This window comes from Meleagris gallopavo, chromosome 1 (assembly GCF_905368555.1).
Source record: "Meleagris gallopavo chromosome 1, MGAL_WU_HG_1.1, whole genome shotgun sequence".
In the NCBI taxonomy this organism is placed as follows: Eukaryota; Metazoa; Chordata; class Aves; order Galliformes; family Phasianidae; genus Meleagris; species Meleagris gallopavo.
In genome coordinates, this window is record NC_139404.1 from 19710710 (window position 1) to 19729569 (window position 18860).

The 18860-nt window shown below is 38.8% G+C and overlaps 1 protein-coding gene across 1 annotated transcript in view; it reads left to right on the forward strand.

The window, feature by feature from the left end:
- The first annotated feature begins 228 nt into the window (after positions 1–228).
- MOV10L1 (Mov10 like RNA helicase 1) overlaps positions 229–18860 on the forward strand; it is a 34248-nt gene continuing 15616 nt past the window's right edge. Inside the window, exons 1-13 of the mRNA XM_085216883.1 lie at positions 229–349; positions 2182–2396; positions 7404–7560; positions 7937–8049; positions 8873–9063; positions 11252–11392; positions 12031–12260; positions 12396–12588; positions 15352–15546; positions 16205–16316; positions 17140–17317; positions 17934–18004; positions 18344–18435. Of these exons, the coding sequence (XP_085073009.1) occupies positions 229–349; positions 2182–2396; positions 7404–7560; positions 7937–8049; positions 8873–9063; positions 11252–11392; positions 12031–12260; positions 12396–12588; positions 15352–15546; positions 16205–16316; positions 17140–17317; positions 17934–18004; positions 18344–18435 (2009 nt within the window). The remainder of the gene's footprint in view (positions 350–2181; positions 2397–7403; positions 7561–7936; positions 8050–8872; positions 9064–11251; positions 11393–12030; positions 12261–12395; positions 12589–15351; positions 15547–16204; positions 16317–17139; positions 17318–17933; positions 18005–18343; positions 18436–18860) is intronic.

An 18860-nucleotide genomic window follows, 5' to 3' on the forward strand; every position in this document is an offset into this window, starting at 1 on the left:
CTCACCATCCCGAGCCCGCCCCCACCACGCGCCCGCGGCGGGAAGGCACAGCAGGCGCCCGCGGGCGAATGGCCCGTCACGTGACGCCGAGCCAGCACCGTGATTGGCCGGCGGCGCGGCGGGGCGGCCGCAGTGCTGTGTGAGCGAGCGCTGTGTTTGGGGTGGCGAAGCTCTGCGCGATGCTCGGCCTTTTCTCCAGGGTGTTCTCCTACTTCTGGAGATCTGCGGATGGCGAGGAAGGAGGAGGTGCGAGGTGGACAAGCTCAGGTAGAAGTTCCAGTTCGACTGTGCAGCTGTGTGTGGAGCTCGCACCAGGCTGGTGGTGAGGGCCGCAGTGGTCTTGTCCCAGGTGAAGGGGCTGGGCTGGGAGCGGCCTGCTTCAGGAAGGAAAGAACGGGGAAAGGGTTGGCTTTTAGTCTCCGAGCCGTGCAGTGCTGTGCCTGGCAGCTGTTTCACACCGAATATCCCGAGCACATTGGACTGTGGTGAGAGTACTGAGAGGAATGGTTTTAAACTGAGGCAGGAGAGGTTTAGGTTAGATATTAGGAGGAAGTTTTTCACACAGAGGGTGGTGACACACTGGAACAGGTTGCCCAAGGAGGTTGTGGATGCCCCATCCCTGGAGGCATTCAAGGCCAGGCTGGATGTGGCTCTGGGCAGCCTGGTCTGGTGGTTGGCGACCCTGCACATAGCAGGGGGTTGAAACCAGATGATCATTGTGGTTCTCTTCAGCCCAGGCCATTCTATGATTCTATCATATAGGGCAGGGTGTGAAGGCCTGTTGTGATGGTGGGCGGTGGGTGTCTTCAGCTTTCAGTGGAGTTACACAGAGGTGCTGTGCACAAGAGAGGGGCAGCTCCACAATTAGTCACATGAGAAGACTAAATCTAGGACAAACAACGAAAAGATGTTTTAAAAGTTTTCCTTCTTACTCAGGTAGCTTAAACTTAGTTTGGGATGTAAGTGCTGTACATTGCATTGCATAACTGTAGAAGTGCAGTCCATCACGTGCTCGTCCTGCTGCGTGTTCTCAAGTGTACTATCAACATGTTCTGAGGGTTTTTACATGAGCTCCCACTGGAATGTTTGTTTCAAAGCCACTGCCTCTGTGAGCTGAGTCTCTTGCACGTGGAGCCTCACAGGTGCTATTTACAACATTACAGCTTTTAAACAGAATGTTGTCTTTAGATTTGAAAAACATATGTGTATTTTTTTTACTTTTTACTGTAGAAGTGTGTTGGTTTTTTTCTACACGTGGTAATGCAATGTCTGTACTAAGTGCTTGAGGTTGGACCAAGTACGTAGGGAGGCTTAGCATGGCGGAGTGCTCCAGATGGCTTCAGTAGAGGCTCTGTGTCAGCTATAAGATAAACACCAACTATGATAAATGTAAAGGGGTCTTAAAAATGACAGTTTACTGAAACTAATAAGAAGTACTTTTTGTGTATGTATGAATACTGAAAGCAAAATACACTACTCTGTTAACAATCTTGGTTGTTAGCGTAGATAATAATACATTGGAAATGAAAAGTGGGCTGAGTTGTGTTAGTTTAAGCCTTAAAGAGCTGTGCAGTGCTGTTGTGTAGAAGTTTCTGTAATTAGTAGGTATATACTACATCTAATTCAAAAGATCTGAAACTATGGATTTCCAGACAAACAGTCAATTCATAGGCATATTAACTATAATATAAACAGCCGTGAATAATTGATTTATATAACATCGTGCTTATTCACTTTACCTCCTCCTGCAGTATAGAGATCTCAGATGTGTTAGATTCTCTATGCAAACAAGGTTGAGAACTGTTTCTTTTAGTACGGAGAATATTGAAAACTGTTGTTGGACTAGAGCTCTTGAGAAAAGTTGTTTAGCTTGCAATTTCCTTTTTGTTGTCATTGTTGCTGTTGTTTTAATCTCAAGCTTTTCATAATACATTTCTTTCATACAGTTTCAAGATAAACATTATTTTTGCTTAACTAGCATTTTTCATTAATTGAAACCATAACTCACTGTAAGGCTTCAAGTTTTAAAAGTATCAACAGTTGCAAACTAAACAATTTCACATTTAAGTTGGACAAGGGAATGTTTTTCTTTTTTCTTTTTTCTTTTTTTTTTAATTAAAATGATAGTGCTCTTGGTAGCATTCATTCATTACTTGCTGAATGGTTCTGTGAACAAGTGATTTTATCTCAAACCTTTTCCTGTGAATGCAGGTGACAAAGAACTAAAAACTGTTCGAGGAGTGGTGACAAGATTTTGCAATGATTATGGAATGATAAATGACCTGATAGTCTTCACAGAGCATGCTGTTGTAAACAATATGCCGCTGGCTGTAGGACAGGAAGTTATTGCTACTGTTGAAGAGGACAAAATATCGAATGGCTTGAGGGCTATCAAGGTAAGAGATGAATATAAACAGTAGTCTCTCAGAGTCTCGCTCTCTCTGTAAGTTATTTAAGACTTTAGAAGTCCCTATGTATTTAGTCTCCTCAACAGTACAAATCTGCCAGCCCTTCACCTACTGGTGCGTGAGTTTGGACTTGTCTTTATTTTATTCAATTTCCTTTAGAATATTACCCTTTTGTTCTCATTCTCTGACAATCGGTCTGCATGCAGTAAATACAAATGTTGAAGTAATTGTGTCAGTATTTAACTACACTCAATTAACTACACAAATTTGCTTATTGACTTTTTCTAAACTTCAGAGTTATTTTTATCATTTTTCTTGACACTTCATCTGTAAACTCACTTAAGGCTTGATTATCCATTCCTTCCAACTTTAATCTACTGTAATTCTTTAATCATATAGGCTTAACTCTGAGCTGCCTGTGAAAATTGAGCTCTCTCACACAAAGAAGCTGTGTCGAGTGGCCTTTCGTATGTTAACATGACTGGTGCTTGAAAGGCTGACAAGGAGGAGCAGTTGGTAGCTGGGGGTACAGCACCCATCTTTTTGGCTTGTATCTACTCGCCTTAGCTGCATTTCACTTTAAGTACAGCAGTGAACTATTGTATTTCATCTACCAAACTCATCTGAACAGCAGTCCAAGCTAAAATGAGTGAGTCCAGCTGGATACAAGCTGCCTATGCAGAGCCAATCTCAATATGATTGTGATTTCAAAGTTAATGTAGTTGTCTTTAAATTGATATTTTGTAGTTAAAGAACTTAAGAGGTCGTGCTGTTATAAAGAACACAATCATCACAGTGACTTCAGGCATTGCGTTTCAGTTAGGAGGAAGTGGTAAGTTATTAACAAAAGTTATGAAATGTGAGTTTAATAGCCAGTTACCAGATTTAAAAACTTAATAATTGCAATTCACTTACCTTTACTAAACTAAATCAACAGATAATGCTCCTGTAAACTAGGGAAAGGAGGTAAAAAACTTGAATTGATTTGGGATTTCTGAAGCCTTCTGCCTTTTATGCCATACGTATTCTGATTTGTTTTTTCATCCTGATTTTGTTTCTTGTTTGAGACATTTTTGTCAGTTGCCAGCAGTATCCACCAATAACCAGCCGCATGATGGAAGCAAGTTAATACTATCTTGACACGTGCAGCAATTTGGTTGGTAACAAACCAAAGTAAGATTAGACACCCTCTCTTAAAAATCGAGGATTTGATCCATTTATTTTAACTTTCCAGGTATCTGAAATACGATAAGCTTGAAACTCTGTAACTACTTTGCTACTGACTGATGAGCTCAAACTATTTCTGAGTTGTCGGTAGTTCATAAGAATGAGTTTGGATTCTGGTGATGATTTTTTTTATTTTTTTATTTTTATTTTTTTATCTGGATTTAAGACATCTTTTTAATACTTGATTTCAGGAAGACTTCAAAGGTTGCAAACTTCCATTTTTCTCTGTTTTTTTTCCCTCCTTTTATCCGGGATATACTTCAGTAATTGTTCATGTTTCTGAAGTGAATGAAATCTTTTTTTCCTCTTAGAAATATATCGGATAACTCCAAGCAGTAAAATGATCAGAATTCTGGGGGAGCTTTTCTTCAGTGAAACCACTTCATTTTGAAGACAGTGCAGTTTCATTGTTTGAATGAGATTAAGGAAAGAAAAGCAGTAGGGAGAGAGTCAGACTATATGGCTAAAACGAAACATGGAAGGTAATCTAGTGAAAGAGAAGTCTTGCTCTTATTTTATTTGTAGTAGAATCCAATAAGCAAGGAGACAAAGCCTGTCTTCAAAGGATGCAGTAGTCTGTAAGTTCTTGCAAATAAAGGAAAATGATGTAACTGTTCTTTTCAGATTAGAGAAAGAAACGCATCTGGGATTACTTTTAAACAAGAGTAATCATAATGTTTTCTACATTAGAAGTCATGGGTTTTCGTCTTTGGTTAGAATCACAGAATCGCTCAGGTTGGAAAAGACCTTAAAGATCATCAAGTCCAACCACAACCTAACCATACCACCCTAACTCTAACAACCCTCTGCTAAGTCATGTCCCCGAGCACCACATCCAAACGGTTTTTAAACACATCCGGGGATGGTGACTCAACCACCTCCCTGGGGATCCTATTCCAGGGCTTAACAACCCTTTCTGTAAAGAATTGTTTCCTGATATCTACGTAAACTTACCCTGGAGGAACTTAAGGCCATTTCCCCACATCCTGTCACCAGTGAGAAGAGACCAATCCCACTCTCGCTCTAAGCACCTTTCAGATATTGGAAGAGAGCAATACGGTCTCCCCTCTGCCTCCTTTTCCCCAGACTGAGCATCCCCAATTCCTTCAGTCTCTCCTCATAGGGCATATTTTCCAAGCCCTTCACCAGCCTTGTTGCCCTTCTTTGGACCTGCTCCAGCAATTGAGTGTCCTTTCTGTACTGAGGTGCCCAAAACTGAACACAGTACTTGAGGTGAGGCCTCACCAATGCCGAGCACAGGGGCAGGATGACTTCCCTAGTCCTGCTCACCACACCATTCCTCATATAGGCCAGGATGCCATTGGCCGCCTTGGCCACCTGGGCACACTGCTGGCTCATGTTCAGCCAACTGTCCATCAGAACACCAAGGTTCCCTTTCCATCAGGCAGCTTTCCAGCCACTCTTCCCCAAGCCTGTAGGGTTGCAGTAGAAGAGCACTGTTGTCCCATCTGCAAAGACATGTTCTAAATACTTGAATAAAAACAAATTTGTTCTATACTCTTGATTTAAACTGTGGATCACTTTCTATGTAGCAGCACAAAGTTGAGATGTATTGAGAGCATTGATTGAAGCAGTCATTAGCAATTCAATCACAGCTTCTTCTGAGCACAGGGAAATAAGATTCTTTAATCCCTCAGGCAGGAGAAAACAAATAACTTTCTGAAAATGTAATCACTGACTGTAATGAACTGACACAATGCATGCAGTATTGTATATACATATATTGTCTTACAAATAATGAATCAGTGGGGATAATTGTTTCCCTTGATGTACTGGCTTTTTATATCATAGTTCATTTTGTAAGCTTTTGGGAATGAACTGATTTAGACTTGTAATTATTCCAGACTGGAACAGCTTTGTGACTGCATCTCACTTGTGCAAACAATATGGTGTTGTTTACAGTAAACAGTGTAACAGCTGCTGTAATGGAGTGTACTGAGATATGATCAGTTATACTGTTAGCTCCGCAGTTATCACGCATGATATCACAGGAGGTATGTACTTCTGGCCAAGGACAAGTCTTCCTGCAGACTCACTGTGTAAATCTTATATGGACACTATATATTCTCTTAGAGTTCTTTGTCAATTCCTTTTCTAAGCAAGGCTCCATTGTAAGAAGAGCCAACTCAAAGGGTGGTTCAGGGAGCTTACGTGCCTTGTTGTTTTGAGATGATATGTCAGTATCTGCATCAAGGTCTGTATGATCAAGAATAATCAATTAATATTAAAACTACTTATTCTTGCTTTGTAATGTTCTCGGTGAAAATTGTGCCTCAAAAAAATGTCCTGTGAAAATATAATATTAGTATTTAACCAGTGTAAAATTATTTGTAGTGTTTGGGAGAAGCGTGGGTGTAGGGCTGTGTTTTCCATCTGTGCATAATTGCTGGTCTGTAAAGGAAAGACAGCACGTTATGGATTCTTTTGTCTCTGGTGACTTTTTTTTTACATTATGCATTAAGAAAATACTTTCTGAGTTTCTAATCTTCCTGTAGAAATGAAAACGCTGCAGCTATTTTTGTTCCCTTTTCCATTCAGTTATTTTTATTATTTTAGTTGCTTGCATTTATCTAGTTTTCTGCTCAGCTTCTTTATTTTGCTTTTGAATTTATGAACATTTGCTTTCTGAATTAAGTTTTTATGGAATGCTGGCTTAAAAAGAATAAAATATTATTGACTGTGTTAAGTTAATGCTCTGGCTTGTACGCTTGCACTGTATGTATATTATTCATTGAAAAGATTGTCTCTAGGCATTTCATTGAGTTTGTTTAATCACTGCAGACATGCCTTGCATGTTTTCTTTATACTTTCCTCCATCCTGATGCTCATTAGCCTCATAAAAGAATTTGAGATCTCCTTTCTTGTGCAGTGTAGTTTCTCTACATAGCATCTGAGTCAGCAGTTCTTGCTGAACATTAGTGAGTGCTTCTATCCAGTGGTATTGATGTTGTTAATGGTTCTACCAGTCCTTGCAGAGAGCAAAGAAACTCTGAAGAACGAGTGTTTGAACTGTAGAGCAGGAACTCCTGAAGCCCTCATGGTACTAGCACTTCAGTAGCAAGAAAGAGAACTTTCTAAGAATTGTTAGTGTGCTTCTGGAGTAAGTGTGACCAGAGATGCTGTTATCCTTGCCCCAGTGCAGCTAGGGGAAAAAAGGGGTTGTATACATTGATAGTTCATGGTCTGTGCTCTACAAAGGCCTGCTTAAGTAAATAAACTTACATATGAGGCGGTAATAGGGAGAGCACTTAAGAAGCGGATGTTTGGATTTTTCTATTTTCAGTGATAAAAATGATTGAGAGACAGAGTAAAGTGCATTTATAAGCAGCATTTTGAAAACATTTATATTTCTTGCTTGATGTTCTAGTTCAGGAGGTCTGAAGATACAGATTTTGTTGTCAATATAATGTTAAGAAAACTCCCAGTAGACTTAAACAAGAGAAACATCAAAAAGACTTTGCAGATCAGTCTGTAATTATAGCACTGACAACTACTGAAGCATAATACAACAGACTCTTAAAGGGGAAGGTACTTGCTGTTTAGTACTTTTTTTTTTAAAACATATATACAAAAATGAACAACTACTATGAGTACATAATGATCTGGTAAGGAGATTGACTTCCAGCAGCAGCTGGAATTCTGAGATTTATAATAAGAACCATTTTAAATATACATGTTTGTCAGTGTCAGCTCTGAGAATGTTTCTGTTGTGTTTTGGTGTGTTTCTTTTTTTTATGATAAAAACAGGTAGATGCAGTCCAGAATACATGGGGAGACTACAGTACTGCTTGTAATGCTACTGAAGTACATATGAAAATATTAGTTGGTAATATCACCTCTCTCTCTAAGGACGGTGGCTATATAAGTCATAATACTCCTTTCACAATGGAAGATGTCTGCGAAGGTATGTAGGAGCTTTCTTGTTTTTCTTTCTTAATTTCTGCTAATCTGGTAAGCACACAGTCCACATCCCAGAGAAATTCTGAGTGGAAGTGTGTGTAGTGAAACAAAGAAAAGGCATTTGCACAAAGGAAGCTACCTGTTCATTTTCATAGAGCATAATTTACAAGCAGTTGTGGTGTACACAAGTGTACTGTCCACTGGCATCAATTAAGAGTTTGTCAGAAGCTACTGGAGACGGGAAGAGCTGAAAAGAAAAGCTCACACTCACTGAATAACTCATTGCTTTGGCTGGTCATGTTATTTAATTTAAACAAGTTCTGTATGGGGATAATGTGATAGATAGCAATTGAACTTGAGAAATGTTCTATTTTATGTAGGTTTTATACCTTGTGTGGGTGACTGTGTGCAAGCAAAGTATTTCATTAATCCAGGAACATGGAACAGTAAAGCAGTTGCTGTGAAGCCTTTGAGATACAAGCGTGTGGACAAGGTAAATTTACTGTAAATTTGTTTTGACAAGAGGAATCTGGTGTGAAGTGGTGGGTTTTGTTGGTGCTTCTAGAGTTGCAAGTATTGGTAGATCGTATGTAACACAGTATATTAAAAAATATCAACTCCACAAGTGATTATAATGATTATAGCTTATTTATAACTAAGCTTTGTACACATTCTAGTTAGTGCAGGTGATTAACTTATGTACTGGCTACCGATTCTGAATTTGGGTGCATACTGTTGGTCTAGTTACACTGATTGTAATAAGGATGCATGGATTTTCAGACTCTTAATAAATTCCACAATCGTTACTTCTTTTAGTGTTTAAATTGTCCGACTGTTTTGTTTTTAAAATAGTAATGGTCCCTTCTTTATTTTCTTGAAAATATTTGTGCCTTCTAGGAAAACTTACATTGATTTTACGGATTATTGTATTTTACTTAAATTTCTATATAGAATAATACTTGTTTGTTGACTGTGGGAAAAGAAATTTCCTTCTGTTTGGATTGCTAATACTGAAGTATAAATTAGGTGAGTTGCTAAGCTGCAAGACAGGTCGTGCAGTTCTGTCAAATGCACACATAGCATTCTCACATGGGACCTAATACTTAACTAAGTGCTTCTGTTTCCTAAGAGCTAAAGACAAATAATGATTCAAGGTTAGAGTTGTATATTTGTCTTTCATGCATTCTGGATCTCTGATTATTCTGTACTGTTAAAACTAGTATGACTGGGGCAGAGAAAACTAAGCATTGGTTCTATGCCTCTTAGCTTAAGCAAATAATGCCAAATTACCCTGAATAACAAACTATTTATTGCAGGTCCACATTTCCAGCATGTGTGGAAGAACTGGTACAGTAGATGAGAGTATATTTTTCACTTTGGATTCACTGAGACTTCCTTATGGCTATTCACCACGTACAAATGATCTAGTGAATGTGGTTGTGGTGGAGAGCAGTCAGTCATTTTATGTTTGGAGAGCTCTCTGCTTGACTCCAGTCGACCAGAATGGGTAACGTTTATTCTTTTGTTCTCCTTCCGCTTGCTAGCAAGTAGAGATAAATTGCAGTTTAATTTTTCTTGTGTCTGTTGGGAAGATGAGAGTGATATGTTTTAGCCTTGGCTTTTTCTCCTTTCTTTCCAGAAGGTGGAGGATCTGCACCTACTGAAGAAGTAAGACAGGTTGAGCTCAGAGATATAGCTGGGCAAGGATTGAATTTTACTCAGATTAACAAATGCCAAGCTCATGCTTTTATTTCATCTTCTGTAGTCTGCATTTCTCTTCTACTGAGGATTACACTGTTAGAAGCCTTAATAAAGCTGGTATGAAATAAAATACAGTTTAATATGGGAAGAAGCAAAATTTTGTGAAGTAGTCCACTACACAAGTGCAGAATATAAAGTAGCTAGTTAATAGCAGTTCTGCAGGAGAGATCTGGAGCTGGGCTCACAAATTCAAGCTAGCATTCTTGGTGCAAGCGATTCTTGGTGGGCTGATTCTGTTGTCAGGAGATAAGCAGTGAACCAATCAGATAGTCCAGAGGAGAGCACAGCAGATCTCTGTAGGCCTCAAAAATATTGTCTGTGGGATAATTTACTTTGTTCTGTCTCTACAGAAGATCATAGAATCTTTTGTGTATGAAGAGACCTTTGAAGATCATGTAGTTCAACTCGCCTGCAATGAACAGGGGCATCTTGCAGCTCAGATCCCCGTCCAGTCTGTCCTTGAATGTTTCCAGGGATGAGATATTCACCACCTCCCTGGGCAACTTGTTCCAGTGCTTTACTACTTTTATTGTAAAAATAAATAAATCCAAATTTCCATACGCGCAGTTTAAATCTTTGGTTTTGAAACTATTTCCCCTTGTCCTGTCACAAAGGACCCTGCTAAAGAATCTGTGCCCTTCTTTCATAGAGACCCCTCGTTAGATACTGAAAGGCTGCTTTTAGATCTCCCTGGAGCATTCTCTTCTCCAGGCTGAAGATCCTCAGCCCTCTCAGCCTGTCCTCACAAGGGAGATGTTTCATCCCTTGCACCATTTTTGTGGCTCTCCTCTAGACATACTCCAACAGGCCCAGGTCTCTCCTGTGCTGAGATCTCCGCATCTGGATGCAGTACTCCAGTTGAGGTCTACACCAGCGCAGAGTAGAGGGGCAGGATCACCTCTTGAGCTGCTGGCAGCGAATCATTTGATGCAGCCAGGGATATGGTAGGCTGTGAGGACATATTGCTAGCTCATATCCAGCTTACTGTCCACCAGTACACTTCACATCTTCAGCAGGGCTGTGCTTCATCCTTACATCCCCCAGCTTGTACTTAAAGTGAGGGTTGCCGTGACACAGGTACAGGAGTGGGCTTTGAGGGTCAGCTCTGATGTAGCTAATGAAGAACAGCTGTGTTAATTTTCTACTTTGCTGCATTAGGTAACTAAGGAGTACTTAGAGAATACAAACATTGGAGACATTATTAAACTCTTTTGAAATGCCTTTTTAACTAACTGAATAGTCTTTCTAGTTATGGAGTAGAAACAGTTTTTAAGATGTCTTCTACAAGTAGCCAATCAGATCACTGAGAGCTACAGGAAGTCTGTGACTTTGGCCTTGTAGGCTTTCTTCAACAATAGTGTAACAGTAGTGTTTAAGGTTGCTTTTTGGTTCCCAGCTTTTTTTAAACTTTTTTTCTTTAGTGTACTTCTTTCAGATTGTTGCAGTAGGCAGAAGATGTACCTCAAGCATTTACATATTCAAAAACCTTTAAACAGTCTGTTCATTTTCCCTTTCAAACTCCAGTGCTGAGTAGGACTGTTGCTAAGGACCTGGTCTCTGATGTTTCCTGGTTCAGCTCCCAAGGAGTTCCACAGTAGCTCCAGTCACCATTTGGTTCAGCTCTTCAAGAAAGAGCTTCTTAATCATTTTAATTTCGTATTCACATTTTTACTGTGGTTTATAGTGGAGTTGATGAAAGGCTTGTTGTTTTTATTTTTATTTTTTGCTTAAACTAATAAAGGTAACCTAAGGGTTCAGGAAGTGTAAGTAGCTGAGGAGGTCAATTCTCTCACCTGCTTCTGCATAAACATTGTCACTGTTCTTTGGTATGATAGTTCTTAATCCAAGATACTTCCTGAGTGTGCTGAGTTAAAAAATACTTTTGAAGTCTATTTGTTTCAAGGCTACTATTATAAAATTCAATCTTCTTTCAGACAGTCTCAGTCAAATGGACATGATACAGATGAACCTTATGAAAACTTAATGAGAAACAAAGGAGGGCTGGAAGTATCAAAAATAACTGATTTTGGAACTATGAAGCAGGGGGAATCTAGAAGCATGATCATTTGGATAGAGTAAGCCCTTCTCCTTGTTCTAATCTTCTTTCCATTCCACTACTCTGTAGTCTGTAAACCTGTATTTCGTACAGAAGTCTCTCATTGTTAAGTGTTGTTGTTCATGGTCTTCAAATAACCCATGACTACAGGGATTTTGGAGAAGTTTTTCTTGTTAGATTTAATGACATTAGGATAGTCTTCTTGAAGAGCCTGCAATTTTCAGAAAGTGCTCTGAGACTTTCCAATCATAAGTCTCTTTTAAATCCTAATTTATTGGGTATGGATGCTCAAATAGAGTCAAAACTGAATGTTCTGTTTGTTGTGATGTCTTTTTTTTTCCCTAAAGTTCATTTCCCTATGATTGGGGAGAAGGGTTTGCTGTCACTTACAGTTTATAGACAGTATTTCTGTATGCATATTGCTGATTCTTCTGCTGTATTTCATATGGTACTTGATATGACCTAGAAGTACTAACATCTAGCAGAATTCTAGTCCTTGTGAATTAGAAGAAGCAGAGCAATTTCTTTCTAATAGTGGTTATGAAATAATGGTGAATTAGCCCCACGAACAATTATGATTTTATGTGGGATTAAACTTCCCGTTATCAATGCTGACAGTGAGTTTAATTATGTGATTAATCTCATAACTACTTCTAGGAATAAAGGGAGTGTACCACAGTCCTTAATCAGCTGCAGATTAGCTGGATGGGTTAAAAACAAGCAATTTAGTTTTCGGATTCCTCAAAAAGACCAGAACAGTCCAGCAGCATATCTGTCATCTTCTCCAATAAATCAAGAAAACTTTGCAAAAGCTGCAGTGAGTTCCTGTGGAGCAACATCAGAGTCATTGACTAATGCATCCATTCTGAAGAATGGAGTCATTTCAGGTACAGTCAAATGTTACCATTTTTTAAATGTGAGTGCAGAGTCCACAGAAGACCCATAGGTTTGTTTGAAAAGGCTTGTCTATGCTAGCCATAACAATTCTAACAATAGAATTTATTATAATCTGTTTTCTGCAGAAAGTGTAAACCCTCAGGAAATAAATTTAACGAAGACAGAAGAAAACTTTTCCCTGGTTAAAGATGGAAATCTGTGTCATGGAGAAGAAGAGCAAAGAGATGTACAGCAACCAATAGATGACGCTGATATAACTGCAGAAATTATCATCCCACCAGGTGGAAAAACATTCATAGTGATCATATGCACAGCTGTGTAAGTATTTCTTTGTACTGATTGATATAACAGAAACAGATCGTAGTGGTAGTTGTCAATGATTCTAAGATCATCCAGTCCAACCACCATGCCCGCTAAACCATGTTGCTCAGTGCAACATCTACCCATTTCTTGAACTTCAGAGGCAGTGGCTCTACCACCTCCCTGTGTAACCTGTTCCAGTGCCTAACTGCTCTTTCTTATAAGAAATTCTTCCTAAAACTGAACCTTCTCTGGCACAACTTAAGACTGTTACCTCTTATCACTAATTATCTGAGAAGAGGCCAACCTCCAGCTTGCCCCAGCCTCCTCTTCTCCTGACTAAACAGTCCCAGTTCATTCAGCTGTTCTTGTGCTCCAGACCCTTCCTCAGCTTCATTGCCCTTATTTGGGCCTCAATGTCTTTCTTGTAGAAAGGGGTCCAAAAATGAGCACAGTACTCAGGGTGCAGCCTCACCAGTTGCAAGTACTGAGGGATGTTCACCTTCCTGCTCCTGCTGACTACACTGTTTCTGATACAAACCAGGGTGCCATCATCCTTCTTGACTACCTAGGCTCAGTGCTGGCTCGTGTTGAGCTATCTGTCAAATAATACCCCCAAATCCTTTTCCTTCTGTGCTACTTGTCAGCTACTCTGTCCCAAGTTTATAGCATTTCACGGTGTTGTTGTGACCAAAGTATAGGACCCAGAAGTTGGTATTGTTGAAGATTATACAGTTGGCCTCAGCCTGCTGGTCTATCCTATGTAGATCCCTCTGTAGGGGTTTCCTAACTCCCAGGCAGATCAGTACTTCCACCCAGCTTGGCATCATCTGCAGGCTTACTGAGGGTGCATTCAATCCCCTCATCCAGATTATCAATAAAGATATAATACACAGATCTGGCCCTAATGCTCATACCCTGAGAAACACCACTATTGACCCTTTGCCAGCTGCATTTAACTCCATTCACCACTGCTCTCTGGGCCCAGCCATCCAGACAGTTTTTTACCCAGTAAGGATTACAGCTGTACAAGCCATGGGCTTCCAGCTTCTCCAGGAGAATACTATAAGAGGCAGTAAAGCCTTTGACTCTACCAGGTACATTACATCCACAGTCTTTCTCTCGCCCACTAGATGAGTCACCTGATCATAGAATGTTGTGGGGGTTTTTTGGTGTAAAGTAAGCTGGTATGCATTAGCAAAGAGTTCAGACATCTGTACTGGAGAGATTGAAAGAAATTAGCATTTCAATACTTAGTTCTGATTTTTGTTGAATGAAAAGTTAGTAGTTAATGATGAAATATAGTCAGACTAGGTATTTTATGGAGAAAGGCAGTAAAGTGAAGGTAACTTTTACAATTGATTATGTTCTCATTTAGAAGTCAGTAGTTCCATGAGCACTAGAGCTAACATTTCTAGGAGTTTTTATGTGTTTTTGTCTGTTTCCTTCAGTCTGAGTACTCTGAAATCATATTCACGTTGTTGCATATCCTAATCTCGAACTTTCCTAGTCAGTGACATTAAATGCAAGTTGTCTGTGCTGGAGAAAAAAGGCTTTCTTTCTTAAAGTAATAATTCATGGAGGCTTGCAGCTTTCTTTGTTTGTCCCACTCATTGAAGTAACAGCGCATTAACTTGCAGACTACTTATGTTAACACTTTTAGTGATGTGACAGGGGGAGGAATTTTCATGGGAAAATGATTTTGCTGTAGTTTGAAAAGTACCCTGAGAGTATGCCCTGCCTTTATGGGGAAAGGCAGCAATTTGTATTTCACTGTAAATGCCGCAAAGCCTGAGAATCTTCTAACAATACAAAGCAGTCTGCTCAGCACTCCATGGGAGACAGCAGCATGAAGATAACAAATGTTTGCTGGCCACTTTGAAAGACCACAGAGACTGAAATTCTAGACCATGAATCTGCATCGTTCATTGTCTGCACTGAGTGCATGTCAGAGAGAAAACAGGCCACAGCTTTAACTTGAATAGGTAGCATTAGTTGGCATGAAAAAGTGGTAATCCTGCCAAAGCAAAAGTAAGGTGGAATCTTTCTGGGATGCTCCTATTTCAGACACAGAGTAACAGTATTGAATTGTGTCATTAGTGCTAATGAGAGAATCTGTCTCGGATAGTTCTAGGAGGAGCTCATTAAGGTGTTCTGGAGCGCGAGGTGTATGCCAAGGGCTTTGGTCTTAAGTTCCTTAGAATTGGATCTGAAGGAACCATTCCCTATGTTTTGTTTTCTTTTATTTATTTATTTATTTTAACCAGTCATTTCCCAACCCCACTTACACATACAAAGTACAGTTTTTGAGAAGATATAGGATAGTTCCTGCTTTTTCCACTTGATGTGTTTGCAGTTAAGACTCAGTTCTGAGTCCCCATTAAGCAAGGCAAAGCTAAGCTGCTGCTTTACACACAGAAGGATACTCCATAGTTTCCTCTAAGGGAAATGTTTGTCTCATCTTGTTCAGGTACAGTAATACTCCTGTCATCTTGTTGTTCTGTATGTAGTTAAGGAAAGAGATTTTGGTCTTTAGCCAAGCTTTTGATGAAACAGTAGTTTTTAAGTACTTTATTTTTTCATTATGCAAAGTGATACTTGGATTGAAGGGACTAGGGAAGGAAGTGAAGTAGGGAGTTGCCCCAAGTTATCAGCTCTTATATTGCTATTGAATTGGCACGAGAGCTACATTTTCACTGGGGAAAAAAATAGTACTTATAACTAGAGAAAACAAAATGTGTACATGATGATTTTAAGAACATAACTTTTTCTTATTTGAAGAAATCCTGGATACAATAAAGAGCTCTTGTTGCTTGGTTTTTCTGATTTTACTATTGGACGCTGTATTGAAACTACTGTGACAAATGAGACAGAATTACTAATAGCACCTGTGAAGCCATTTTCTGCAAGAAAGGTTGACATTTCGTCAGTACCTCAGCAAAAGAAGACAACGGTTATTGCCCCCAAATACAGAAGGTGTGTATTTGGAGAGGGGGAAAAATGCTACTTGTGTAATGCTGTTGTATATCATTTGCTAAATGTGAAACTGAAAGAGTTTGTGCATGTTTTCATAAGGTTATAAGCATGTTAATTTTACTGACAGAAGAGTTTTTCTAGTAATGAACTGCTTGATTTCCTTGTAATCTGTTCAGACAGAAACACACCACTATACATGTACAAATGTAACGTGCAAATCAAATTACTATGCAGCTGTGTCCTACAAGTGAGTTATTTCATATTTTTCATCTTAATCACATTTGGAGTTAACTTCTTAAATCCTCAAGCATCTTGGCACCTCTATCAGATAAATTTGTAGATGTTCATCTTTGATTTAGAACTTTTCATTTTGCAAATAATTTTCTAAATATTAACTTATACTATTTGCTTAGTTATAAAAAATATGACAAAAAGGAAGAGAATAAAAGCAGGTTCACAATGTTTTTGTACAATCAGTAGCTGGAACACTTATCTTTCATGTCAGAATAACAAACTTAGAATTGTGCTTTTGAAGGAATCATTGGATTTATTGCATATGTATGTTTTTAAATAGCCTCAATGATGTGGCATGTTAATTAGCTGTCCTTCACATAAAATTTTAAAAAAAAAACAATGATATGATATGTTTCTGTTTTAGAAGTAGCAGAAAATTTCCAAGCTTCCTCCCACATTATACCATACCAAATGAGTTAAGAAGATGCGTGGAGCAGAAATTAGATATTCTGAGCTTTCAGCCTCTCCTCGCAGAGGTATGCAAGTGTAGATTTGCATAAGGAAATTCATTTTATTTGTCTTTTCAAACTGGTCTTTATTTGGCAAAAATTTGTAGCCCTTAGTGCAATAGAAGATGATAAGATACTGTTACCAAGTAGACTGACTGTTGTCTGTGTCCTTTAATTTGTACGGGTTTTGGTCGGTCACAGAATCCAGGCTTTGTAAGAATGAAAAATGGTAAACGTGCAAGATTGGAGAAGTTGTGATGCTGGGGAGGGATATTACAGAAGGTGGCAAAAGATCAGCACTGCTGATTAGACTCACATTTAAGTGAGAGTGTATTCTAAATGAAAGCATTCTTTGCTGTTGATCATTGTTTAGAGAGTTTTGTGCTGCTGGAAAAACCTCTTCAGAAGATGTGTTAAGCTCTGAGGGGGACAGTTCAGGTTCTTTCAGCTTGTCATAAGCCATGTAATAATCAGACAGGCTGGACTGATGTGACTCTGTCTATGTGCAATGTACAAAGGTTTTTTTATGCTTTCTGGGATTGGTGAGCAGTAGAATTCTGTTTCTAAACTGCCCCTGAATTCAGGTGTTGAAACTGTCATTGTAGTTAGGCAAGACATCATTAGCTCTTTAGCTGACTGGCTGCTGTATCTCAGCTCCAGGGATTATACAAATTCTGTGTTGTCTGTTATGGGAGTTTAAAGGATTAGTTTATTTAAGTGCTGTATTTATTTGGCAATCTGGTTGCTGTGCAGTCTAATTTTAGAGATGTTTAGTATAATAAAGATTGATGGGATTAATGCACTTCAGTGTAGAGGTTACAAATGTAATGTATACTGTTTTTCTTTTCAGCATCTTAATCTGGAAAATTATGAAGCAAAGTTTTCTACTCTCTTATGGCTTGAAGAGATCCATCAGGAAATGGAAATAAAAAATTTTGACATGTGTGGGGTTACTTTGAAAAGGAATGGGAATTTATTAGTGTTGGAAGTGCCAGGAGTGGAAGAAGGCAGACCTCACTTGGCTGCAGGTAGTGATTAATGCGAGATAAAGCTGAATACCATGTTGAGTATTTTCACTGCAATACAAACTCAGTTGCATTGTCATTTACTTAAGGAAGTCTTCAACAAGTTTGAACACAAAATCATTAATCTAGGCTGCTAGACAGGTGAACTGCACTGCTTGTGTCTCACAGGCATGCTGTGGCTGCTGTCTGAAGAAGCATTACATATGTCTGCCATTACAAGTGATCTGTTATTTTCAGGCTTCTCATGTACGAAAATGAATGATTTTTTCCACAAAAATAAACACAGCAATGTGGTAAGATCTAAAAAGCAATAGGTATATCAAAATCAAAAGATTAGTAATATCTAATACTATGGTATGCAAGGTACTGTTTAGAGGGGATGTTGAAGGTCTGATGGCATCAATATTTGATACCTTTTAAAATCTAATATATAATTGTATACAGCAGTTCAGAACTAGTGCCTAATGAGCTATTCATGGATACTGCAAGTTTGCTCTAGGATGTGTTATCATGCAAATCTCTTGTTGTAACCATGCCACAGAGAAAGTAAAACTCACTTCAGCGCTTCGCTTGTATTTCTTGTAACAGTGTGTTGTCTTTTAACTTTGTTTTTAATTAGGCGATAAGGTGATACTGAAAAGTCAGGTCTATTCTGAGCATATAATAGAGTACATTGCCTATGTTACTGAGGTAAGTAGGGTCTGTCTTCTGTTGAATATACTATAATCCACAGGATTCAAAGGGGAAGCTGGCAATTAATTAGAGACTAGCTTAACCTGTTTTGAGGGGGTTTTTTTGTACTAAGTGATGTATTTTTATTGTCAGTTTTTCCAGGGACTTCCTTTTCTCTAGATTACAATCCTTACCTGCCCTGAAAGCACTCGTAATCTAGAACTGTAATATGTTGGTTGTTAATAAATTTAGATGGCTAAGGTGTTCAATTTTTTCTTCCAGTAATTTCAAATATGCTTTTGTGTGTAAGCGACTAAACTCTTCATCAGAAAACTGATATTTGCTTTTTTCCTACAGATATGTAATGAAGATGTTACTCTTAAATGTAATGCTGATTTTGAACGGGCTTACAACTCAGAACCCATGGATGTGGAATTTGTTCACTGCAGGTATTTTTATACACTTCCAAAAATCTACATTGATGAGCTACAGGATACATGATTCCTCTAGCAGAGTAACTTCTAAAAACACATGAGACTGTCTCTTGGTGGTTTTGGTTGCGGGAAGGGCACAGTTAAGCTACTAGGAGCCAGCTCTTTCACTTCTTTCCCACTATCCCACTTGGTAAAAGACTGCAGTGGTAGTCATTACATACAAAGCATTCTTGTTTTGTGTCTCTGTTTCTATGTGGAAGTGATTATTCCACCACATGGCATTGAAGCAGTTACTGGGATTGTATGGAGTTCTTTTTCATTGTATAAATTGTGATTCTTTGTGAATGTTTTTGGGTTTTTTTTCTTAAGAAAAAATTATACCATTATGAGTGCAGGACTGTTTATAAATTGCTGATGTTAACTACTCACGCTTTATTTGT